Source organism: Protopterus annectens, chromosome 7.part0, assembly GCF_019279795.1.
Source record: "Protopterus annectens isolate FY-2018-M chromosome 7.part0, PAN1.0, whole genome shotgun sequence".
In the NCBI taxonomy this organism is placed as follows: Eukaryota; Metazoa; Chordata; order Ceratodontiformes; family Protopteridae; genus Protopterus; species Protopterus annectens.
Genome location: NC_056739.1, coordinates 87,164,031 through 87,190,906, shown reverse-complemented (window position 1 = coordinate 87,190,906; position 26,876 = coordinate 87,164,031). Strand labels below are relative to the sequence as shown.

Here is a 26,876-nt window from a genome sequence, read left to right as displayed (position 1 = left end):
AGAAATGCTTTAACTGAACTAGAGAGAAATACAGAAATTATAATTAGACCAGCTGACAAGGGAGGCTTGATTGTCATCCTGGACAGAGAGAGATATGTGTCCAGTATGCAAATAAGTTTGATGAATGACCTGTTTTATGAGAAGCTAGACACTGAACAAATTTCCTGTCATATTAATGATGTATGGAATGTTTTACGTGGTTTACTTGATGGTGACTTAATTGATGTGAAACTTTTTAATTATTTTATGGTCAGTCATCCAGTTGTACCTATTTTGCAAGGCCTCCCTAAAGTACACAAATCTGTTATTGACCCTCCTATGAGACCTATTGTCTCAGGTAGAGGTTGGTGTACAGAACCAATCTCTATTTTCATTGAGAAGCACCTGAGACCAATTTTAGATACAAATGAACATGTTCTTAGAGATACAGAGCATTTTTTGAGTGATTTGTATGAGTTTCTAAAAATTCATGATTCAAATGTAACTTTTGTTACACTGGATGTAGTTTCTTTATTCACTGTGATCCCCAACATGGAGGGTATCATAGCTACCAAGTGTTTTATGGAAACATCAGCTAGATATAGTCCTGATTTAGTGAGTCTGGTCTTATGATTGCTTGAACTGGTTTTGGAACATAATTTGTTTCTATTTATTGATCAATTTTACAGACAGTGCAATGGTGTAGCTATGGGCACTTCTTGTGCCAATAGCTACGCCAATGCGGTCATGGCAGTATGGGAAGATGAGTTTGTGTTTAAGGGCCCATTCGCCCACTTGATTACCTTTTATCGGAGATTTGTGGACGATGTTTTTATTTTATGGGCAGCAGATGAGTCGCAGTTAGCTAGTTTTGTCAGTTTCATCAATAATAGTACACATTATTTAAATTTTACACATAGGATGTCAAGATTTAATATGGATTTTTTAGATGTAGAGATTGTAAAAGGCAATAATGATGTAATATTTACAAGACAGCACAGGAAAGATTGTCATGTTAACCATCTATTACACAGGAGTAGTGCACATCCACCCCATATATTTAAAAATGTGATTACCAACCAGGCCATGAGAGCCTCACGACTGAATGTGAGGGATGATGATTTTAATGTGGAATTGGATAGGGTCACGACATTTTTAGGTGACAGGGGGTATAGTAACAATAGTATACAGACACATATACCTCGGGTTATGGCCATGAGAGATGATCAAGCCAAACCATATTTTCACGTAGAACTAGATCTATAGGCAAGAGACAGACAGCCCTCGACAATAGTAAAACCAGACTATCCTTGAAATATTCCACTGATATAGATAGGTACACTGACATAGTGAAGAAGAACTGGCAGATTTTACTAACAGACAAAGATATAGCCAGTTTGGTTGATAATGTCCCTAAATTTAGTTACAGGAATGACAGATCCCTAAAGAGGAGGTTATGCTACCCCAAAGATAGACACACAGATATTAGTGATGGGAGCACCAGACCATGTGGTAGTTGTAGTTGGTGCACGTATATAGATGAAAGTCCTTGTTTCTATCATCCTGATTTGAAGCAGGACTTTTATTTTAATACAGGAGCCAACTGCACCAGTCAACATGTGGTTTACTTGGCAGACTGTAGGATCTGCAGAAAATTTTATGTGGGGAAGACAGACAGACATCTTAAAGATCGGATCAGGGAACATACCTATAACATCAGGAAAGGGAATAAGAACAATGCATTAGCCAAACATGTGATGGAATTTGATAGCACTCATATTTTCAAATTCAGAGTTATAGCTTTGTTATATGAGAGCATGAGACGAGGGGATATACGCAATAAGACAGAGAATCTGGAAGCAATCTGGATCACAAAGCTTAGAGCCACTGAAGGGCATGGCCTGAATGAGTGTATCCCACTGAAACCTAAACTAAAGATGAGACCACTTCGTAGGTAATATATTTATCTCCTGCTGTCCACAACACAGTATATTTGTTTTATAATATTTTAACAACACAATATATTTTTTGATGTTTTTTATTTATTTATTTATTTTTTATTTATATATATATATATATATATATATATATATATATATATATATTATATATTTATATATATTTTTTATATATATGTTTTAGTTATTATGACTGAAATAAAATAAAATATATTATGATAGATGGGACCAGTCACATGACTATCAATTGGGTGATGTAACATGAGTATAAAGGTGTGGTATTTTTAGTGCTTGTATACACCTGAAGAAGCTTAATTGTGAAAGCGCTTGTGTTTGCACCAAGTAAAGGCCTGTTCTAGATTCCAAAGCTGTCTCCGTCTCTTTTTTTCTTGGATTACCTATAATATTTTTTTATTTTAATTTACTGGAGCATTTCTCCATGACACTCCTCCAAAAAAGGGTATTATATGGCCCAGACAGAATGCCCCAGTTAAAGTAATAAATAAATTAATGAAATAAATAAATTTTAAGACCATACCTAAGCAAACTTGTAAAGAGCTCAATGGTACTATTAAGGAACTCCAAGCTGAATATGAGCTTAAATTAGCCACATAAATTAAAAATAATTATAAGTGTTTTTTCTTCAACTATGTCAGGAAGTTAAAAACTAACACCAAGAAGTATTTGGAATTAATCCATAATTATACTAAACACACTGATCCACAGAAAGCACTCTAGCTAACAAATGTTACGAATTCTTACTTCAGGTACAGTCAAAGCAGTTCCACTGATTTCATAGTCCTACCCACTTTTTATAATTATGATGCTCTCATCTCTGTTATATGCTAAAAACATCTCATCTATAGGCTCTGATAACATACCAGTTTGCCTGATTATCTGTGCCAAATACGACCTGTATGAATTCCATGATTACATTCTGAAACCTTCTAGCTTATCAGTGGGAGTGGTAAGCACTAGGTAGCCTATCTACCACAAGAGGAGTGGTTCTGGCCCAGAAATTATGGCTACTGGCCATTTGGGCAGTTTTTCCCATCTCTTTCAACTTTCTGGTTTAAAAGCCACACTTGCGCTTGTTTCCCACCTTTCCTGTTACTAGCCTAGTCCAGATACATAGTTGCTGTATCCAGGACTGTTAGTAAGCTTCTGAGCCCCGCAAGCCTTTCTGTGTTGGAGGGAAGCCTTCTAGCTTATCAGTGGGAGTGGTAAGCACTAGGTAGCCTATCTACCACAAGAGGAGTGGTTCTGGCCCAGAAATTGTAGATTTTTGGCCGTTTGGGCAGATTTTTTTTTTCCATCTCTCTCTCAACTTTCTGGTCTTAAAGCCCGTGTTTGTGCTTGATCCCCACCTTTCTCGTAACTAGTCTAGTCCAGGTACAGATTTGCTGTATCCAGGACTGTTTGTAAGCTTCTGAGCCCCCCAAGCCCTTCTGTTGGAGTGCAGCCTTCTAGCTTATCAGTGGGAGTGGTAAGTACTAGGTAGCCTGTCTACCACAAGAGGTGTGGTTCTTGGCCCAGGAATTGTAGTTTATTGACCATTCAGGAAGCTGTCCATCTCTTTCAACTTTCTGGTTTAAAAGACCACATATGTGCATGTTTCCCATCTTTCCTGTAACTAACCTACTGGAAAGCATTAGAAAGCCTTAAACTGATATAAGCCTTCTAGCTTAAAAGAGAGACTTTGGAGTGATTATCAGTTTTATGTATTTTCTTGTTGTACTTAACTGTTTTCCACCTAAACGCTGATTTTCCAGCACTTATTGTGATTTAAAAGCTTGTTTTTTTTCACATATTGTACTTATTTGACTGCCTGCACTTTTAAAAAGTTGTTTTTGTTTAAATAAATTGTTTAACTGTTGTAGGCTACACACTAAAGTGTGATAGCCTTTTCTGATCACTTGTAGTCATTTAAAGCTGTTTTAAGTGTACTTTTTACTGTTTTTGCCTTATCTTTTCAAAAAAATAAATAAATAAATTTCTTGCTTCCCACTTTCTAAGCTAGTATAGTCCAGTTTTCAGGCTAGTGCTGAATTCAGGGCTGTGTTACAAGTTTCTGAGTTGCCCATACCTTACTTGGATAGAGGGAAGTTTCTCTGTTCACCTGTGAGAGAGGGGAACTTTGAGCAGCCATCTGTCCCTGGAGGAGTGGTTCCAGCCCAGAAGTTAGTAGTTTAAAAAATGTGTTGCATAGTTTTGTGTGCCGGGCAGCACCGGTTAGCTAGGGTTAAATTATTCCTGGCTCCACAAGTCTCCTTCAGTTTTTCACTTGAAACTAGTCTAACTCTTAACCTAAGCACTCAAAAAGCATCCTACAGTCCAGCACTTGCTCAGACCTAATAGTAAGTACTAATATACCCTGCCACTTGACTGCCCAGCAGGGCAAGGCTCTTTATCCACCCCTCACCAACCAAGCAACTAAGCAGCTCACCCTACTATTCAGGTATGACCAAAGGGCAACTTCAGGTGTACTCTCCAGTCCAGCTGGTGAATCTGGGTATCCTGAGGCAATGTTACAACTGCCTCATGTACACAGACAGCCCTCTCCTCCTACCATAAAACACTAACATATGTGAGAGATGCAATTATACAGCCAAACTGGAGGCTATTGTATCTCCACCCAAGACTGGAACAGACAGTCAGGAGGAGAAGGTTAACACTTGCACCACACCTCCAGCCTCATATAGACCTACTAAACCAGCACTGGCAAAAGATACACATAAATACACAAAATCATACTCGGAGGCTCTAAATAAAAACCTGCGAAAGCATCAGAAAGCTCGAAAGCAGACACCCACAAAACCTGCACCTCCTGTCACAAACCAGACAACACATAATATGTAAAATCAATGTGCCGCAAAATCACAGCCCTTAAGGCAAAATAACATACCTAACATACTAGTAATAGGTGACTCAATAGTCAGGCACACTGACGCCCCACTCACTAGGCTGGACAAGGAGAAGGTTACTGTTAGCTGACTGTCGGGAGCCAGAATCTGCCACATAACACAAGCACTCAGGTCACTCCAGAACAAGTACAAATATGACTCTGTCATTGTTCATGTTGGTGTGAACGACCTGAGCTGTACCTCCCTGGACTACATGAAAAGAGACATGGAAGAGCTCTCTAATCATGTAGCCCAGGTGGGTATGACCCTAACCCTGAGTAGCATCCTGCCCTCACCAAGAATGATACCTCAGTATAAAGAAAAAATGATCAATTTCAACAACTGGCTAAGCTTCTGGTGTCATTCAAAGGGGATCCAGTGTCTATCAGCCTGGGATGACATGCTCAACAAGCCGCATTGCTTCGGAAGAGACAGCTTGCACCTGTCACCCCCTTGGCTTTCGAATACTGGCCAAGGCTCTTGCTGCCGCCATAGTGCCTTTTTTAGGCAAGGCTCAAAATTCAAACCCACATCTGTAAACAGCACAAGTAAAAAACTGAGGGTTATGCTACTCAACGCCAGGAGTTTAAATCTCAAAATGCATGCACTCGAAGCACTCCTAAGTATGGAGGACGTCGACATCAGTGCAGTAACTGAAACCTGGTCCAAGGTTCCAGAGAGCACTCCAGCACTACTGGGCTACAACTCATACCACACATTTCGGCCACAGAACACGGACCGAAACACAAAAGGAGGGGGTGTATCCATATTCATCAAGGATACCCACACCTCCAGGTTAGTGGAGCAGCATGATACCTCTGAGATCATCCATGTGCAACTAACATCGGGCAAATCTGCAATGTAAATTGTGGCCTGCTACAGATCACCCTCCATGACCCAGGACCACCACTCCGCCTTTCTGGAGACACTGGAAAACATGACGGTCCTACCAAACACCCTGATCTTGGGAGATTTCAATTACCCTACCATTAACTGGGAAAACTACTTGAGTACAAACTCCCAGGCTCAGCGCTTCCTGGAATTTATCAACTCAAATGCCCTGGATCAGCTGGTAAACTCCCCTACCAGAGGCTACAACATATTGGACCTGGTCTTCACCAACATGGGCGACAGGTGCTCCGTACCGGAGGTCAACCTGTCACTGGTTAGATCAGACCATAAACTAATCACCCTGGATGTCCACACCCCACCACCACCCCCAACCAAGGAAACCACAGTGAAAAACTTTTCTACAGCAATCTTCACCTTACTTAAGTCAGAGGTGGTAAGTTTCACAGCCCCCATGCTAAAGGATAACACTGCCCAAGATGCAGAATCCTTTACAATTGCACTCTGTGAGCACCTACAAGGATGCATGGATCGTGCCATCCCTAGCAAAACCAAGACTCACTCCCCTAAGAGAAGGAAACCAGTCTGGTGGACTCCTGCCATAAACAGGTTATACAACAAAAGGAGGAAACTAGTTCAGAAAAAAAGCAAATCCCAAGATGGAAAGACATCCCTGATCAATATCAGTAAGAAACTAAGTTCCCTCATAAAATCATCCAAGGCTAACTTCGAAAGAAAAATAGCCAAGGACTCGAAAGATAACCACAAAGCCTTCTTTAGCTATGTCAAAAATCTAAGTGGCAACTCACAGATATGCTCTGAGATAGTGCAAACTAGCACAAAATATACTGAACCTACTGATATTGCCAACATATTGGCAGATAGACTCAGTGCAAACTTCACCTCCCTCTCACCTTTAAAAGGGCCCACAACAATACCGGAAAAGTGTAGTGTCCCAGAAATCACAGAAACACAGGTGAAAACAGCCCTTTCAAAAGCCAAAAACACAGCATCAATGGGGCCAGATGGTGTCCCAGGCTGCGTCTTGCACGAACTACAGAACGAACTAACCCCCCACCTAAACACGCTGTTCAACCTCAGCCTCTCCACAGGCTACATGCCCATAGAATGGCACACAGCAATGGTTATTCCGCTCCAAAAAGGAGGAGCCACAACTGACCCTGGTAACTATCACCCCATAAGCCTGACTAGCGTGGTCTGCAAGGCTATGGAGTGCATCATCATGGAACTCATTAACAAAGACAGTGGGAACCTCCAAACACTTGACCCGACCCAGTTCGGCTTTGTTAAGGACAGATCATGCCTACTAAACCTGGTTGACTTCTTCGAGACAGTTACCAAGGCCATAGACGAGGGGAAAGGTGGTTCACACAGCGTACCCTGATCTCGCCAAGGCGTGCGATACCATTCCTCACTCGGGTATTATAGAAAAACTCACCAGCCTGAACATAAACTCCTACATCACAAGATGGGTTGCCAACTGGCTTACAGACAGAACTCACATGGTAAGAATAGCGGGCTCCAAGTCTGACTCTAAACCAGTCACAAGTGGTGTCCTGCAAGGCTCAGTTCTGGGACCCCTACTGTTCAGCATATATTTCTCAGAAGTACAGGCAAACCTGGAGGACTATGGCTCACCAAGTTCGCCGATGACTGCAAACTGGGACTCATAATTGACTCTCCAGCTGACACGGACATCCTCCAAAAAGGTCTTACTGAGACAGACACCTGGTGTCAAATTCATGGCCTCAAGCTAAATGCCAAAAAATGCATAGTCATCCCGTTTGGAAAAAAACAAACACCCACGAATTACCACATAGGCGGCAGCCCCCTTAATACAGAAGAGGTAATAAGAGATCTGGGGACCCAGGTAGATAGTAATCTCTCCTTTGACAATCATATTGCCAAAGTAGTTAGGAAATCCTTCTATGTGGCCCATCTAATTACTAAGGGGTTCGCATCTAGAAATAAAGAGGTTATAGTGCCCCTCTACTCGTCACTCATCAGACCCATCATAGAATACAATGCCCCATTTGGGATGTACCTCACAAGACACTTCCAACAGCTTGAAAGACCACAAAAGCACCTCACCAAGAGGATTTCTGGTCTCAAACATATGTCCTATGCAACCCGACTGAAAAAACTCTGGCTGTACTCAGTGGCATATCGCTTACTCAGAGGTGATCTCTGCCTGACTTACAAAGCCATGTCCAACTCAGAATTGATGGACATGCTCCACCTAAAGAAATCCAAGTCATTGCGAGCCACGCGCTCTAGTGAGCTAAACCTCATCACAACAATAAATAGAACATGCTGGAGGGATAGATTCCTGTCACAGAGACTCCCCATGCTTTGGAACAAAATTCCTAACTACATTAGGCAGAGCCCCTCACTAACACTCTTCAAGAGAAGCCTTGATGAGTGGATGGGTAACAGAAAGTACATCCCTGGGATCACTTCATTGGCTCTGCTTGACAGAGGCTCAGTTAATTAATCAATGGGGCGGCGAAAGCCGACACACTCTGGCTAGGCTTATAAATGCCCTCGGGCAGATAGCCTAGTACTTACCTATGAACCTATGAAACAGAGAAAAAGATAAACTTGCAAGCATGTCCCAATGCAAGATACAATCTTAACAGCATGTAGGAGTGCTTAACAATTGCTTCTAAGCACATCAAAGCGCTGCTGATATTGGGTGTTTGATAGGGACTAATGGTGGACAGTGCCGTTTAGCAAAGAACAATGACAGAAAAAATAAAATAGCTTTTAAAAGCTGCTAAAATGACATTCTGCTAGACCTATAAATGTGTGGCAGAATGAAGTGGCTTTTAAAGCCAATGGTTCTACTTTAGGGCACTGTGTTTCTGCCTTTTGTCGGTTTGACACTACTAAGTGCTTTTGACAGCTGGTAAAACACATTGCTCTCCTAAACGTTTTTCTTGTAATGGCAGCACATGGAGCACATAAAGCTACATGCGCTACAAAGAATTTTAATCACGTCTAATCGATCATAACCATTTATTATGTGTTCTTGACATGGATGCCAAGATTCACCTTACAAGCTTTGTTCTTATGCTGAATTTCTTGGCATCCATGTATCAAACTAATAATCTGATTATGATCAGAAACTCAGTCATAATCCTCTATACTATATGGATATAAGAAAACAGGAAAACCTTTCTTGCTTGAAAAATGCATTCTTTTAAAATGCATTTTCTTTCAATTAAAGTTATCAAATGAAATGCATTTTGAAAAGAATGAAGGAAAGACTTATTTTTGGGTGAACAATGAATATTGATCATAGAGGAATTTCCCTTTTCTCCACTACTGTGCATTCTTGGAGTTAGTATATTTAAGATGGTGGGGGTGTGGGGGCTATGGGGGGCTTACTCCCCTTCAAAAAAAAAAGTGCTTTTAGCATTTTTAGTCTAAATCATGATTAGTCCATTTATTTAGCATTTTTGTTTGATACAGCATACTTAGAACAGTTTATAGTTCAACTACTGGCCACAAGACCAAGAAAATATTTAACAGTGAACAAAAGAATGTATAAAAATCTGTTTTATTGAAGAAGGTTAGCGGTTTTGCAGGGTTACCACTTCATCAGACCAAATACGTAACCCTGCGAAAGCGCTAACCTTCTTCAATAAAACAGTTTTTTATGCATTCTTGGTGTTCAACAGAAGTTTATCCTACCTGGACCATGTTGGTTGACTCACAATTATTCTTCTCAACATCCAGCAAATGAAAGCAATATTCACCTTTGTTGGTAAAATTAGGAAAGAAAACAGGTAAGTCGCTGGTTTGATTAATACTGAATTCTGAAACTACCTTCGGAAGAAAGGATGGATAGGTTCTGAGTGAAACTCTATCCTTATGGAAAACTTTATTTTATTTTATTTTATTGTTCGTTTATTTTATTTTACATTTGTTGACCGGGCTAGTCCAACTGGATACATGTCCATTTTCAGTAGAGGCCCGGGGAGATAAGCTCCAGTTACACTATTAATTCAAAAGAGATATAAAAAAAATGAAATACATTGTCAATAGAGATTAAACATCACAAGGTTTGAACTAAATGAGGGAGCTAAATAAGGGAGTTTTGAACATGAAGCCTGAATCTCAGAGACTCAACTTGCAGAGATAATAGCTATGAGAAAAAGCATTTTCCATGAAAGAAGCTTTAAGCTGCATGTTGCTGCTGGCTCAAAGGGAGGAAGCACCAGTGACTGAAGAACAAGAGGGTCTTTAAACAGAGGTTTTAAATGCGGAACTCCTTTGAGGAACACTTCATATAATCTATGTGAAATCAGAGGGGGGCCCTCAAAAACATTATGAAAGTTATAGATGGCACCTAACTGGACCTTAATCGTAGAAGCTAAAGCTCCTTAATCAAAAAGAATGGCTAGAAATTCTAGAACTCTTTCCATGGGTGTGGAGAAATGGTTGAGATTATTATTATATGCCCAGGGGCAGCCTAAAAGAATTTCTTCAAATTCCATCCACCAGGACATGCCTTTTTTGAAGTGACTGGTGATAAGAATGGGGTAGCTCACTAGATGGGTTAGAATAGACCATTTTGATGCTAGAAGCCATTGTAGTAGCTGCATGTGAAATCTCACAAGTGGTACCAGAGTGATGGTTGTTGCGATGGAACCCAGCGTTTGAAGGACTAGTAGCGCTGGGACTTTGTTTTTGCAGAGAATAGCATGTACTTGGGATTTTAACTTCTGTAATCTGTGTTGAGGTAGGGAGGCTAGACAAGAGATTGTGTTGAGATGAACTCCTATGAATTCTAGATCTTGACAAGAGTTTAGCTGAGATTTTGATTGCCAGACTGTGATGCCCAGGCACACAAACAACTGCAGAATGAATTCTATTGCCTGAAGCAGTAGATGCCTGGTGGGAGCGGTGATGAGCCAGTTGTCTAGATATGGAAACACCCAGAATCTGTACAGTCTCAAGTGAGCTGTTACTGCTGTCATACATTTGGTGAACACCCTGGGAGCTGTGGTGAGGCCAAAGGGCAGGGTCTCTATTATAACAGTGAATGCTTAAAATAGTGAACGTTATATAATCAACCCTTAAAAACTGAAAACGCAAAATGCCGAACACACGTTACAGTGATTTTTTTCCCAGGGAAAAAAATGGCTGCACTGGAAAAAAAAAAACACTCCCCTACTTAAATGTACCAACTCCGAGATTGCATCACAGTGGAGGAAATGGCAGTCTCGAAAATGGCCCTGTGATTTTTTTTTCCCCCCTGGGAAAAAAATCGTTGTTCCATATGTTTGGGATTTCGCAGTTTCAATTTAAAACGGTCGATCAAACAGCCTTTGCTATTTTAAGCATTCACTGATATAATAGGAAACCAAAGGGCAGCACTCTGAAATGAAAGTGACTGGCTCCTAGTCAAAAGCAGAGAAACCTTCTGGAGTGTTTGTCCATCTTTATGTGGTAATACACATCTTGAAGGTCTATACAGCACATCCAACTGTTTTCCTCTAGAAAGAGAATAGACTGAACCATGACAATCTGGAATTTGGACTGTTGAACAAATTTGTTTAGAAGGTTGAGATCCAGAATTGGTTTCTAGTCCCCTGTCTTTTTTGGCACTAAAAGGAACCGTGAGCAAAATCCGGATCTTACTCGGTCTGGTGGGACTTCTTGGATGGCTCTTTTCTCTAGCAGCTTTTGGATATCTAAGGCTGCTTGGTCCCTCTGATTGGGTGGAACATCGTGGAGCCTTATTAGAATATCTTAGATACAGAATGAGGGGATAGAATAACTTCTGGTAATAACAGCTTTTGGATATCTAAGGCTGCTTGGTCCCTCTGATTGGGTGGAACATCGTGGAGCCTTGTTAGAATATCTTAGATACAGAATGAGGGGGATAGAGTAACTTCTGGTAATAATTCTCTGCATCCAAGCATCTGAGGTTATTTGTAGTCAGGCTGTTGAATGCAGAGAGTATCTTCCCCTGACTGCTTCCAGAGGTAAGCAATCGGGGCCCCTTTCAGGAGTGCTGGTAGGGCTGGCCAGAGGAAGAATCTCTGGAATCCTGATTATGTGGGCCACCTCTGCCTCAGGATCAGTGTCTTCCATTAGAGCTCCCCCTCTGCCCCGAGGGGAGCCTCCACCACATGCATCCTGGAAAGGCCCTTGAGACTTCCTGAACCATATTCTTTCCACTCCTCTGATCACTACATTAGGACCATTGGGGAGTAGAAAAATGTATGCTCACTGCAGACAGGGTCTTCCCATCTTTCCCACACCTGGCTAGAGTTTCTTTGACTTTGACAAACAAAGAAGATCCCTCAAAGTAAGCATTAATGAAGGAAGATTTAAATGGTTCCCAAACTCACACAGGCACATGCATTTGTGTTGGCTGATTGCAACACCTGTACCGGCTGAACTGGTCACCACTTCAGCTGCATCTGCAATGAGCCTCATGGCCGAATTGGAAATAGACTCCAGGGTAGCTAACTGGGAGGCTACTTTTTCTTGAACCCCATCAGATACAGCTCCTGCTAGGGTGTCCAATAGCTCCTTGATCAGATCCCTTTGGAGCCTAGTGAAATGTGCAATAAAATTCAAGAACCTTAAGGCAAAGATTGATAAGGCATAAATACACTTTCCAGATCAGTCCATCGCCCTAGACTCTTGGTTAGGAGGATGAACAGTGGAACTTTCCTCAGCTAATTCCTTTTTAGTGGCTACCGCCACCACCATGGCATCTATTGTTAACCCTTTTGCTCAATGCTGTTGGTCCTCAACAGCAGAGAGTATCTTATCTGGTCTCTCGGGAATCAGTTCTATGGAGTCAGGAGCCTTCCAAGCCCACTGAGTGATCAACTTAATAAGATCATCAATGGGAGGGGTCACCCAGGAAGTAGTCAGGTGAGAATCAAAGGCTTGCAAGTGCACAGACTCCTTGGAAGAAGGGTCTTTGGGCTTCCAGTTACCCCTCTGTTTAAGGATCTCTAGAATGTCTTCAAAAGAAACATCTTCTGGGGGTGACTGGGGGGAACCCTCCCCGTCATTGAAATCTGTGTCCTCAGTGATAGACTCTTCAGGAGAGTCTAGGTGTTTCCTCTTACACGTTTTCTTCTTAGGATGCTCTTGAGTGGGAATATGTGAGGAGGAATAGGAAGAGGAGTGACCCTTTGCTGTGACCTCTTGCAGCCTTGGAGCTCACTGCTGGACATAGAGGTTGGTGGAAGCTCCGGGTAAGAATGGGTCAGGGGATGAAACTCTGGCATAGCAGGAGCTATATGAGAGCCTGCGGTGGCCAATGCTCTCTTCATTACTTGTAAAGCAGGCCCCTTCAAAGAGGGATGGGAGCCCGGAACCGAGAGAGACAAACTAGGAACCTAGGTCACACCCTGCTCTGAGTGACCTACCTCCAAAGCAGGAGCCAAGGAAGGGCTCCCAGCTTTTGGATTTCGAAGAGGTAAGGGCGACTCTGAATAAAAAACAGGAGAAGACTCAAGCACCTTGGGTCTGACAGCGGAAGCACAATCTCGGGAGCTGACCTGTTCCAACAGAACCGAAGAAGTCAGAGCTGACTCCGGAACCAAAGACACAAGGGCAGTTGGTGCCGGAGCAACTGTGGCATGAGTGGTTGGAGTGGGAAGGTCTAAAGCCTCTGAGGAGGTCAGAGGAGAAAGACCTGGTGGAGTCCTGGGAGAAAACATCCCTGTTCCAGGTGGGAGAGGGTTGGGTGGAGGCAGAGAGACCTCTACCCACTAGGAGCTGGTCCACCAACCTCACTATATCTACTTCAGTGAGACTCCTGGAGGATCGAACAGACAATCCAGAGGGGGACTCTGCACTTTCCACAAAGGGACTAGGAAGCTGACCATAGAAAGGTTCAATGAAAGGGGAGCACCTTGGCCTGGGTATATTGACAGTTTCATTTTTTGGTACTGAAGGAGAGGGTAAGATCTGCTGCATTGCAGATGAAGATGTCAGCACTGACCGAGAAGGTGAAGAAGTTAGTGCTGACAGCACTGAAGTATTGGCTGGTGCCAAGGAGGAAAGCTGTTCCAAGAGCTTTGGAACTTTCACTTTCAGTTCGAAGAAGGAGCCAACGGAAGAGGGCTTATGTTTTTTTATCAGTGCTGATGGAGAAGTCGGTACCGAATAACTAGTCATGGAACCAGAGGCCTTTGGAACCATATCAACCTTGGATAAGGCTTCTTCAATAGGGGCCTTAATAAGCCCTTCAAGAATGAACTTATTTCGACATTCTAACAAGGCCCTAGTACTGAAGTTCTAGCAAATGGAGCACTCCAAGTCTAAATGTGGAGCACCTAAACAATAAACACAGGTGGAGTGCCCATTGGAGATAGGCTTTTTCCGCCCACAGCCCTGGCACTGTTTAAAACCAGTCATGTCCTTGGACCTGTCTGCCATGTTGATAACTAAGAAAACAAGGGAGGTCAACAGGCAGAACTGTAGTCACACGCTCACACACAATGATAGAAAGAAAAAAATTCTACCAACAATCGTAGACAGAACTACCTAAAAATAAGTAAAGAAGTTAGAAGAGAAAGAATATTATCAACTATGGTAAAAAAAGAATTACCTAATGATAGAGAGGGGACTACCAATGATGGTAGGAGAAAGGATACCAATGGGTATGGAAAATAACTCACTCAGTCAAGAAAACGTGGGTAGAGATGAGAAAACCCAGGTTTTTAGTAAAAAAGGGAGAAAGGAAAAGGAGAAAGACTAATAAATTTAGATATTTACTTAGCTGTGAGAGGAGAATCATCTGACGCATCTTGTGACAACAGCAGCAAATGAGATCTGAGGTAATATAGAGAGGGGCATTGTGGCTAGAGTCTTAGCTCGAGAGATTATTGGCTGGTGAGAGCTGTATAACTGCTGAACTGGTTCCGAGGATTGGAACCGACTACCCAAGAGTCAAGAATAGATAAGACTGACAACATCAGATCAAAGGTTCTTGATGGCCAGTGGGTCTTAAGGTGACTATTCAAACCTTTGAACCTTTGAAAGAAACAAACCTTCATTCATCATCTCATTTGAAGGACTACTGTCAACTGCATCTCTACTTCTTCAGTGAAATAGAAGAGCTGTTACAATGATCCAGAGTTAAATCCATTATGTTACCTTTGCAGGATTCAAAAGGATAACCTCCAAATTTAACATGATGATTCAGGGATAAGATCTCTGCTTGGACGATCCATGTTTTGGGGTTCAATCTTGATATTGGGTCACTATGTATGCTCTCCTTGTGTCTTTTGGGTTTTCTTTGAGTAATTAGGTTTCTTTGTACCTCTAAAATTCATGACAGCTGACTGATTACAATAAATCACACACAAAAACACAGGCATATGGCACAGAAGGTTAAGGCTGTGAGGTGTAGTTCCTGTGGTACAGTGCTTGACTCCTTCTGCTCTCATTTGTCTACTGTGTGATGTTGAGCAAGTCATTTAACCAGACACTGCTTCAGAGTTGCCCCTGAAAAATGACTGACTGTCAGTTAGGCCCTACCTGGTTAACAAATGGGTATTATTTACAAACTCCTCTGTGGGGATCTGTTCATAACCCTTCAAGCAATGAATGGTCCAACTCTATTTGACCTTTTATTCTTTTGCAGAGATAATGGCTTCTCAAATACTTGGTTAAAGGAACTAAACCTTCATCAGAAGATAAATAAGACGCATTGGCATGATAGCTTAATTGCCCAACATATATGTCATCACTGGAACAAACATCCACTACATGTCAAGCACCACCTTCAAGGTAAGCCTAGATAAATGGATGGGAAGCCTCAAATTCTTCTCCAGTCTATCTTTTGTTGAGAGATAACTTTTGAACAGAGTTCTTTTTTCCCCAATGCTCGTAATGGTCTGCAGACTGACTGCCTAATATTTACCTATGAAATGAGAAGTTATGTACCTACCATAACGTTCCATGTTAGTTGTCTTCTCTCGCCTTCTTTCTTGCTTGATGGGTTCGGAGCCGATCCTCGGCTCCGACTCGGCACTTGCTAAGCTCGAGAGTCACTTTTATCAGCTCGAGGCAGCCCCATATCCCATGATGCAAGGCGGTAAGTACCCAGATCTCGTTTGATGACAATAGGCAATAGCACCTAGCATAAATAACTTCCAAAAGGAAGAAAGAAGGAGAGAAAAAAGCCTGAAGGATGGTAGGAGGACCAGCATTGTATGGTCTTCAGAAGCATACTTCCCTGTAGAGAGAAAGGTCTGTCCAGGCCTGGGGGAAGGAGGGAGGGTCGCAAGAAAGAAGGCGAGAGAAGACAACTAACATGGAACGTTATGGTAGGTACATAACTTCTCAATGTTAAGTTGTCAATCTCGCCTTCATTCTTGCTTGATGGGACCCGTCCTAGCACCTCTATCCTGGGTGGCTCAATGGAACAGACTCTTGAGAACTGTAGAGCCAAAACTGGCTCTGTCCCTGGAGGCCAAATCCAATTTGTAATGGGAAACAAATGTATGAGGAGTGGCCCAAGTGGCTGCTGCACAAATAGTGTCTAATGGAAGTCTAGCTTGAAAAGCTGTGGAAGTGGCTAAGCTTCTGGTTGAATGCGCTTTAGGTTTCGAGCACAGCTGTTTTCCCCTGAGCTGATAAATTTCAGAGATAACAGAAGAAAGCCATCTAGACAAGGTCACTTTTGAGACAGGAAGGCCTTTCTTGTTATCAGCATAAGAAACAAAGAGCTGATCGGATTTCCTGAATTGTTTTGTTCTGTCCAAATAATATCTGAGTTGGCGGTGGACATCAAGATAATGTAATTTTTGTTCCGATCTGTTTGAATAGTTTGGGAAAAATACAGGAAGATCAATAGCCTGATTCAAATTAGTCTTTGAGGCGACCTTAGGCAAAAAGGTCGGATTAGTTCTTAATGATACTCTGTCTTTGTGGAAGACTAAACAGGGGGGGCGAACAGATAGAGCATGAAGTTCAGACACCCTCCTAGCCGATGTAATAGCAACCAGGAATAAAGTTTTCCATGAAAGAAATTTCAGGGAACATGAAACAGCTGGCTCGAAGGGAGGAAGAATCAAGGATGTCAGCACTAAATTTAGGTCCCATTGAGGAGGAGGACTCCTGATAGGAGGTTTCAGGAGAAAAATTCCTTTCAAGAAGGCTCTACAAAGCCTGTGGGACATAATGTTGTGATCTGCGAACCCGACATGAAAGTTCGAGATAGCAGCCAACTGAACTTTGACCGTGGAAGAAGAGGAGCCCGCGTGAAAAATTTCCGCTAAGAAATCCAAAACTGCTTGTACTGGAGCAGTGAAGGGATCAATATTTTTGGCTTTTGCCCAATATGAAAAACGTTTCCATTTGCTAGTATAAATCCTCCTAGTAGAGGATTTTAAGGAAGCTACTATGATGTCTCTAACAGGATTAGAGATCATAGGAAGCCTGGCTAAGGAAGGAAGTGGAGCAACCAAGCTGTGAGGTTGAGAGAAGGAATAGACTGATGCAGGTGACCCGATTGGTGGATCAGAAGGTCTGGCACTGGGTCCAGATGCCACGGCTGCACCAAAAGGTGACGATGGAGGAACAGAAACCAAATTTGTCGAGGCCAATAAGGAGCAATGAGAATCGTTTTGGCTCTCAAAACGGTGGCTTTCTGGATTACCTTTGGAATCAGAGGAAAGGGAGGAAAGGCATAAAGAAGTCCCTGGGGCCAATCCTGGGTCAGAGCGTCTCTGGGGGGATGGCCTGGCAGTGGGAAGAGAGAGAAGAAGTCTGGGCATTTGCTGTTTTGTGGAGTAGCAAAAAGATCGCAACATGGGCGGCCCCATTCTAGAAAAATCTCCTCCACTATAGATTGTTTGAGAGACCACTCGTGAGGCATGAGAATAGCTCTGCTCAATCTGTCCGCTAAAATGTTGGTTTTCCCAGGGATATGCGTTGCTACCAGAAACCGATGAGAGGAGATCGCCCATTGCCAAAGTCTGAGTGCTTCTCGACACAAGGGGTAGGACTTGGTTCCGCCCTGTTTGTTGATATACCATACTACAGACATGTTGTCTGTGTGGACTGCAATTGTCCCCAAGGGAAGAAAGTCGTTGAGGGCTTGCAACGTTAAAAGCACTGCTCTCATCTCTAGGACATTTATGTGCAGGTGGTATTCGAACGGTTGCCACGTCCCATGAACCATCCTGCCCTGATAATGCCCCCCCCCACCCGATGAGGGAGGCATCCATAGTGACAGTGGCTACCGGGGCTGGGGGTACAAAGGGTCTGCCTTGGTGAATCTGGGGAGAAGTAATCCACCAAGAAAGATGATTCTTGCAAATCTGTGTCACCAGTATTTGGTGACGCATAGGAAGTTGTTGGTAAGATAACTGAGTGAACAACATCCACTGAAGAAGGCGCATATAGAAGCGGGCCAGGGGAAGAAGGGTAATGGCCGCAGCCATGAGACCCAACACCTTTAGAACCATTCTGGCTTGTACTTTCTTGCTGGCTAGGATGATTCTCACGTGACTTTGAATATCTAAGATTCTTTGGTCTGTGAGGGTAGCTGACATCCAAACAGTGTTTAAGTTTGCGCCTATGAAAGTAATAGACTGGCAGGGCAATAAGGAGGATTTTCCGTAGTTGATCGAGATGCCCAATTGAGTGAAAAGATTTATTGTGTAATCCCTGGCTTGAAGAAGCTGATGCCTGGTGGTGGCTGAAAGGAGCCAGTCGTCGAGATACAGAAACACCTGGAATCCTTGACGTCTCAGGTGAGCCGTGACCACTGCCATACATTTGGTGAACACTCTGGGGGCTGTAGTGAGACCAAAGGGCAGGGCTCTGAATTGGAAATGACTGGACCCCAGCCAAAAGCGGAGAAACCTTCTGGAGCGTCTGTGAATTTTTATGTGATAGTACGCATCCTGAAGATCTATTGAGCACATCCAGTTGTCCTTCTGTAAGAAGGGCAGAATTGACTGAAGTGTGACCATTCAGAATCTTGTCTTTCTCACAGACTTGTTGAGTCTGCTGAGATCCTATATTGGTCTCCAGTCTCCCGTCTTTTTGGGGACCAAAAAGAACCTTGAGTAGATTCCGGGCTCTGAATGGTCTGTTGTAACTGGCTGAATGGCTCTTTTTTGTAGAAGTTTTAAAACTTCTAACTCTGCAATTTCCCTTCTGGAAGGGAATTTGAGTGAGAGAAGGGAGTTTCCTCGAAAGGAATTTTGTAACCCTCAGATATGATCGACTGTACCCATCTGCCTTGAGTTAGGGAAAGCCAGGCTTCTGGGTACAGCGATAGTCTTCCCCCGACTGCCTCCAAGGATGGACAGTCGGGCAACACCTCAGGGATGCTGAAAGGGCTTGTCAGAGAGAGGCTCTCTGCTTCCCTGGTTTTGTGGACACCCTCTGCCTCTAGGGCGGCGTCTGTTATTGTTACCCCCTCTGCCTCTAGGGGTAAACTGACCACATGAATCCGGCGTGACTCCTTGGGATTTGCGGAACCACATTTTGCCACCCTTCTGACCTTTAGGGTAAGGTCTAGAAGGGGTGGAAAAACGGACCCCTATTGCAGAAAGAGTCTTGCCGTCCTGCTCACACCTGGTCAATGTTTCCTTCACTTGAGGGCCAAACAAAGCTGACCCATCAAAGGGAGAGTTTGTGAAGGACGCCTTAAAGGGATCTGCAAAATTACAGAGCCGCATCCAGGCTTGGCGTCTAAGAGCCACACCTGTACCTGCGGCCCTACTCGCTCCATCTGCTGCATATGATATCAGTCGCATGGAGGAGTTAACAATAGAATTAAGGGTTCCTAGCTGCGAAGCAATTTTTTCCTGAGCCCCTGCAGCTGTGGGATCCTGTACTACTTCACCTAGTTAAACAAATAAACGGAGACAAGTAAGAACAGTACTTCACCAAAGCAGAATTACTTGTGGAGGAAATAAGGCAATCGAGATCCTCTTCAACTTCTTTAATAGTCCACAAAAGCACAGCAACACGCCAACCAAGAGCGCACAAATTCCACGAAAAAAACACAAATACACATTAACGCCAATACTTTCCACTGCGTTTTCATTTTGGTTACTTCCTCGGATGTAACAGAATACATACTGAGGTTCCTAGTCACCTTAAATACCCACTAAGGATGCACTCATTCAATAATTAGTAAATCAATTAATTAATTAAACAATTAATTTGTAAATGAACATTTTAAACAGAGAGAAGTAAACTAACCTTCCTACAACTAACTTCCTTCAACAGTTTCCTATATATAAACAATTCAAACCTTCTATTTCAAAATAACATATTGCTAAGGGCATGTTTGTTTAAAAACCATTAAAACAATTATATATAAAAGCTTTGAAAACAAAACCTTAATATCCAAATAAGAATAAAAATATTCTAACTACTTCACCTATACTAACTACTTCACCTAGCTCCTTAAGGATATCCCTTTGGAGTCTGGTGAAGTGACATAAGTAGTTCAGTGAGCGCATAGCAAAGGTCGCTGAAGAGAACATCCGCTTACCATACCTATCCATGGTCCTAGAGTCCTTATTAGGAGGAAGGACAGGTACGGAAGGATCTGCAAGTTCCTTCTTAGTGGCAGCCGCCACCACCATGGCATCAGCAGGGACACCTTTCGTAAGGAATTGCTTGTCCGAAGGGGCAGTAATAAATTTAGATGGCCTCCTAGGAACTGGCTCTACAGAGTCAGGAGCAGCCCAAGCCTTTCGAGCAATAACCTGCATAAGGGGGTCGAAAGGCGGAGACACCCAGGAGGTGGAGGCCGAGATCCAAACGCCTCCAGGTATACCGACTCATCCTCAGAGGGATTATTGGAGGACCAGTTTCCCCTCTGTTTAAGGAGTTCTAGGATGTCTGAAAAGGAGACATCCTCAGAGGGGGATCTTGGGGATCCCTCCGACTCATCTAAGTCGGTATCTGAAGTGATAGACTCGGGGAGTCTCGTGTTTCCTCTTACAGGTCCTCTTTAGCGGAGGATCCCTGACTGATCAGGAGAATCCTCGGAAGAGGGGGTTCTTCCCAGTGGGGAAACCTGAGGCGGAGGATCTCTGGGTCCGGGAGCAAGAGAGATGGCAGAGATATCGACAGGCACCGTAGAGGGAGGAGCTAAGGGAACAGACTGCTGGCTGAGTCCAGTGGCCAGCACACTCTTCATCACCTCGAAGGCTCCCCTGCCAGGGAGGTCCGAGAGATCCTGTTCCGAAGAACCAGGAACTCCAGGGCCCACCGAAAGGGAAGGCTCCGAGGCAGATGTCGGAGCCGAGCTCACCAAGGCCGAGGCTCCAAGGTGAAGAGTGGGGTCGGACAAGGGTCCGATGCCACTCACCCCCTCGGAGGAGACCAGGGAAGCCCGACCACCGAATCCCTCTAAGGAAGGTCTCGAAGAGGAGATAAGAGTAGAGGCTGAGGGAGCAGAAGGGGGGGTATCTGTCCCTCAGCCATAGCAGAAACTATTCCCGAAGACTCCAGCTCCAAACTCTGAGGAAGAGTCGAAGGAGGAACTGCAAGGGGGTGTGGACTAATAGTCGTCTGTTTTGACGGACTATGTAGCATCTGGGCCAGTGCCTGTGATTTTAATAATCTACTGACCACCCTCTCTAAATCATGGTCAGAAAGCCTGGATGACCTGGATGATCGGCTCCGATGGCTCCGTTCTGAGAGGAGAGGAGAGGCCGGAGCCGAGAGTATCGGTTCCAAGGAAGGGGACCTGGACCTCTTCCTCGAAGGAACCATCAGAGCCGACGAAACCATGTATGCCGTCGGAGCCGACAACTTTTCGGCACCGACAGAAGGTCTCGATGCATCGGCTCTGGCCGGAGCTGATACAGACATAAAAGTAACGGTGTCAGAGCCGGTCGGCGCCGACACCGAAGCCTGAGCCACATGGTGGTCGGAGCCAGTCGGAGCCGACACCGATGTGACCGAACCAGTATCGGCACCGATAGCCATCGGTGCCGAGGGTTTGTGCAAACCAGGATCGGCTCCAGCCGGAGCCGATCTCGACTCTGAAAGAGTTGGAACCGAGGCCGCAGGCTTAGACACAGAAGCCTGGGCCTTGGAAGACTTGGAAGTCTTACCCGGGGCCGACTTAGCCGGAGAGCCCTCCGGTTTAAGAAGGCCCCTCAAAATCAATTTGTTTCTCCTCTCCTGCAGGACTCTCTGGCTAAAGGAATGACATATTGCACAGGAGTCCTGCAGGTGGAGAGGTCCCAGGCAGTATAAGCAAGAAGTGTGACCGTCTGTCAGAGACATCTTCTGACAGCACGAGTCACACTTCTTAAAGCCTGAGACCCTTTCCTTGGACATAGTTGCAAAAACACACACACAACACAGTCCCAAGAAACAGTTATCCCAAAATAATCAGATAACTAACCTCTAACACACACACACACACACACACACACACACACACACACACACACACACACACACACACACACACACACACACCCAAACAAGGGGGATGGGAGGGGAGAAGCCTGACTAAAAATATAAAGGAATGAGGGATTTTCTAGTCAGAAAGGGACTTAATTTAACTAGAAACGTTAAAAATAAAGTTTTAAGATGAAAAAGGGGCAAAAACAGTAATATCTAAATCACTTACCAGGAGCTGGTAAAAGGAGGACCTCATCAGCAAAGCAGCAAACGAGATCTAGGTACTTACCGCCTTGCATCATGGGATATGGGGCTGCCTCGAGCTGGTAAAAGTGACTCTCGAGCTTAGCAGTGCAGTGAGCCGAGGATCGGCTCCGAACCCATCAAGCAAGAATGAAGGCGAGATTGACAACTTAACATGTAATCGTTTACAAAAAAGATATAAATATATATATATATATATATATATATATATATATATATATACATGTATATGTGTGTGTGTATATATATATATATATATATATATATATATATATATATATATATATATATATGTATATATATGTATATGTGTATATATATATATATATATATATATATATATATATATATATATATATATATACACACACATATACATATATAATGGGTCTACCTCTAAATTTCAGAGTTTGAAACTTCAAATTTCTTATGGTTGAAACCATAAGATCAACGTTTTGAAACTTCAAACTGTTTAAATGGCGATTGCTGTACACCACAGAATGGTATATTTACCATTTTCCTCACTGTAGTGGGATCTCGGAGTTGGTATATTTAATTATCAGGGGTTGTGGAGGGTGAATGGGGGCTTGCCGCCCTGCAAAAACATAAATAAAAAAAAAAAAAAATATTTTTTTGTTTTTATTTTTTTTTTATTTACATTCCAAAGTTCCAAAACTTTGATCTCATGGTCTCAATCATAAGAAATTCAAAGTTTTGAAACTTTGAAATTTAGAAGTAGACCTATATATATATATATATATATATATATATATATATATATACACACACACACACACACACACACACACACACACACACATGTATACATATATATTCATGTGTATATGGTATACAGTCTGAAGAAAAGTCTGAATCATATGCCCCTACATCCACCATTTCTTTGACAACTAAACACAATTAATTTATATATGCTGATGCTAATGTAAACCTTCACTGTTACAAAACTGATACCACCGTGTAGAATCATACATCCAATACTGTGCCATGCATGTATTCGTCTTCTTTTTCTGAAACCTTATAGCATGTCCCACCACATATCCCATACATTAACAGTTACTTACTTTTTGCTTCCACTTGATTTTTAGTAATTACTTCAGTCTGTTTGCCTGGGTTATTCATGAAAAGGGTCCACAAATCAGATCAAATAAATTTATAAATAAATGCATACATTCGTAAAATAAAATGAATATAGGGTGTATGTGTGTGTGTGTAAATGCTCATTGCCCTTTTGACCCATGTAAAGTCTGAAAAAATGCCCAAGGAGCAGCAGTGTACATACCTGGTAAACAAATAAATTAAAATTATATGATATAATACAGTCATTTCATTATGTTATTCATCTGGTTGCTGCTCCTGGCCTTTTAAACACAGCTTCAAGTATCCTTTTATGCAAGTATAGTCTGACTGCATGCTCTTCACAAGACAATGAAGACAACATAAAAATACAAGTTTTGTTAAGCAGATTCATGGATTTAACATGTCAGGGCTCAGTTCTGCCAAGTAACAACTTTGTTTCTACTCGTTTTCTGAAATTTCAGCCCATAATAAAAAAATCCAATAAGAAAAGGAATAAGGAATGCATCTGCAAAGAGAAGTGAAAGGATCCATGCTACAATTTTTGAAACACTTAAATTTGGAAATCCGTGAAACAGAACAGCTCTCTTTTAAAAGAAAGTGTTACATGACCACACACATAGTCATAAGAGTTTAGCTTCCTTGTAAGAGCCTAGCTAATAGCTATATTACAAATGAACCAAAACACATGCTGCAAATAAAAACAACAACAAAAAAAGACATTCTTCAGACAAGACATGGGCAAGAATAAATGGTAACAGAGAGATTAAAGGATTAAAGCAAGTACATTTTAGTCTACAAGTATCAATTCAGACCAATCTTGCATTTCTCCTGCAGTGCAAAAAGACAACCAGACACTGACATACCTTTTTATAATCCTTAACGCTGTCCTCTTCAGGCCTGTTGAGAGAGCTTAGTCGATTCTCTCGTCGTGAATATGAGCCTGAAGTTGTGCGACTAAGAGCACGATCACTGCCAGTATCCCTTGAAGACGGGTCTAACCTAGAGTTGCTGCTGCTGACCAAACATCAAAAGCTGTGCATCAGTGACCACCAACAAACCCTGCATACTGCAACTGTTGTTTTAACAAAACATATGCTTGAAAATGTAAAGAGGACAATAGAGATAGCATTTTTGTTGTATTAGTAAATGCGGAATCTTTTTCCTCTAAAGGTCCGACTTTTACTAACCTTCCTATTACAAATGAAGGGAAGATAGATTTTAGAAAAAAAGGTGGCCCTGTTTCTTGAGTCTATCTAGTTGTATAAAAAGAAGTTACGTACCTACCATAACGTTCCATGTTAGTTGTCTTTATCTCGCCTTCTTTCTTGCTGGTTGGGATTGGAGCCGATCCTCGGCTCCGACTCGGCCATCTTCTATAGCTCGAGAGCTGTTTACTGGCTTGAGGCTACCCCTTATCCCATGATGCATAGAAATAGCTACCTAGATCTTGTTTGAAATAGCTAACCCCAGACATAGCCAGAGAATCAACCTGTCCAAACAAACAGGTTGAGCATACCTGTCATACTCTCTAAGTCAGTAGAGGAAACAAACCAGAGAACACTCAGCCAGTGAAACCAAAACTCCTCTCGATCCAATAGGACAGAGGGACGGAGGGTGGGACGCAAGAAAGAAGGAGAGATGAAGACAACTAACATGGAATGTTATGGTAGGTACATAACTTCTTTATGTTAAGTTGTCTATCTCTCCTTTGTTCTTGCTGGTTGGGACAGCGTCCCTAGCACCTACAATCCTGGGCAGCTCATTGGAACAGACTCTTCAGAACAGTGGAACCAAAGTCAGCTCTGCTCCTGGAGACCATATCTAGCTTGTAATGAGAAATAAAGGTATGAGGATTTGCCCACATAGCAGCTGCACAGATAGAATCTATGGGCAACCTAGATTGGAAGGCTAAAGAGGTGGCCAAAGCCCTAGTAGAATGACCTTTTGGTTTGATAGGCAACTCTTTGTTTCTCAATTGATAAATGAAAGTAATACAGTGAGACAACCATCTGGATAAGGTCACTTTGGAAAATGGGAGACCTTGTTTGCCCAGAGCATAGGAAAGGAATAGTTGGTCCAACTTCCTTATGTCCTTTGTCTTATGCAGGTAAAAAAGCAGTTGTCTATGAACATCTAATTGATGTAATTTGTATTCTGCCTTGTTGGTGTGGTTGGGAAAAAACACAGGTAGGTCTATAGATTGATTTAAATTATTTTCTGAGCAGACTTTCGGAAGGAAAGAGGGATTAGTCCTCAGAGCAACTCTGTCCTTATGAAAAACTAAGTATGGAGGACGGGCACATAGAGCCTGAAGTTCAGAGGTGCATCTGGCTGAAGTAATAGCTACCAGAAAGAGAGTTTTCCAAGATAGAAACTTAATGGAGCCGGACGCTGCAGGTTCAAAAGGGGACAAAATTAAGGAGGTTAGTACCAACTTTAGGTCCCAAGGAGGAGGGGGATCTCTCACTGGGGGTCTAAGGAGAGTAGTCCCTCTTAGGAAAGCTTTACATAGCTTATGAGACATGATGTTTGCATTAGAGAAACCAACATGGAAGTTTGAAATGGCTGCCAGTTGAACCCTGATAGTAGCAGAAGCGGACCCAGAATGAAAAAGTTCTGCTAGGAACTCCAGGATTTCGTGAACTGGGGCTGAAAGGGGATCTATGTTCCTAACCTCTGCCCAACAAGAAAAATGTTTCCATTTGCTAGCATAAGTCCTTCTAGTGGCAGACTTGTGCGAGGAGACAATAATTTCATGTATGGCCGGGGAAATGCTGGGAAGCCTGGCTAAGGATGGAATTGGAGCAACCAAGCTGTGAGCTGGAGTGTTTGGAGGGATTGATGCAGCCCGCCTGACTTGATGAATCAGCAGGTCTGGAATCGGATCCAGAGTCCAAGGCTGATCGAGAAGGTAATGGTGCAGGAATGGAAACCATATCTGTTGAGGTCAGTAGGGGGCAATGAGGATCATTTTGCAACCCAATAATATTGCTTTCTGTATGAGTTTCGGTATCAGGGGAAATGGAGGGAAGGCATAAAGAAGTCCCTGAGGCCAACCATGGACTAGAGCATCTCTCTGGGTGTGTGACCTGGAAGTGGAAGAAGGGAGAAATAGTTGCTGCATTTGCTGTTGAAGGGGGTGGCAAAAAGATCACAGCAAGGCTGTCCCCATTTGCGGAAGATAAGATCCGCAACTTCCTGATTCAGAGACCACTCGTGCGTCATGAGAATAGCTCTGCTGAGCCTGTCAGCTATGATGTTGGACCTCCCAGGGATGTGCGTCGCAATCAGAAATCGTTGGGAGGAAACCGTCCACTGCCAGAGTCTGAGTGCTTCTCGATACAGGGGGTAGGACCTGTTTCCGCCCTGCTTGTTGATGTACCATACCACTGACATGTTGTCCATTTGAATTGCAATGGTCCCA

General features: G+C 42.9%; 1 protein-coding gene across 6 annotated transcripts in view; it reads right to left on the bottom strand.

The window, feature by feature from the left end:
- PPP1R12B (protein phosphatase 1 regulatory subunit 12B) overlaps positions 1-26,876 on the bottom strand; it is a 1,629,528-nt gene that overhangs the window by 377,435 nt on the left and 1,225,217 nt on the right. For 5 of the 6 annotated variants that reach the window (XM_044076504.1, XM_044076507.1, XM_044076506.1 and 2 more), the window contains exon 7: positions 24,316-24,466. In XM_044076504.1, coding sequence (XP_043932439.1) covers positions 24,316-24,466 — 151 coding nt within the window. The remainder of the gene's footprint in view (positions 1-24,315; positions 24,467-26,876) is intronic. The other variant, XM_044076505.1, reaches the window with a different exon arrangement.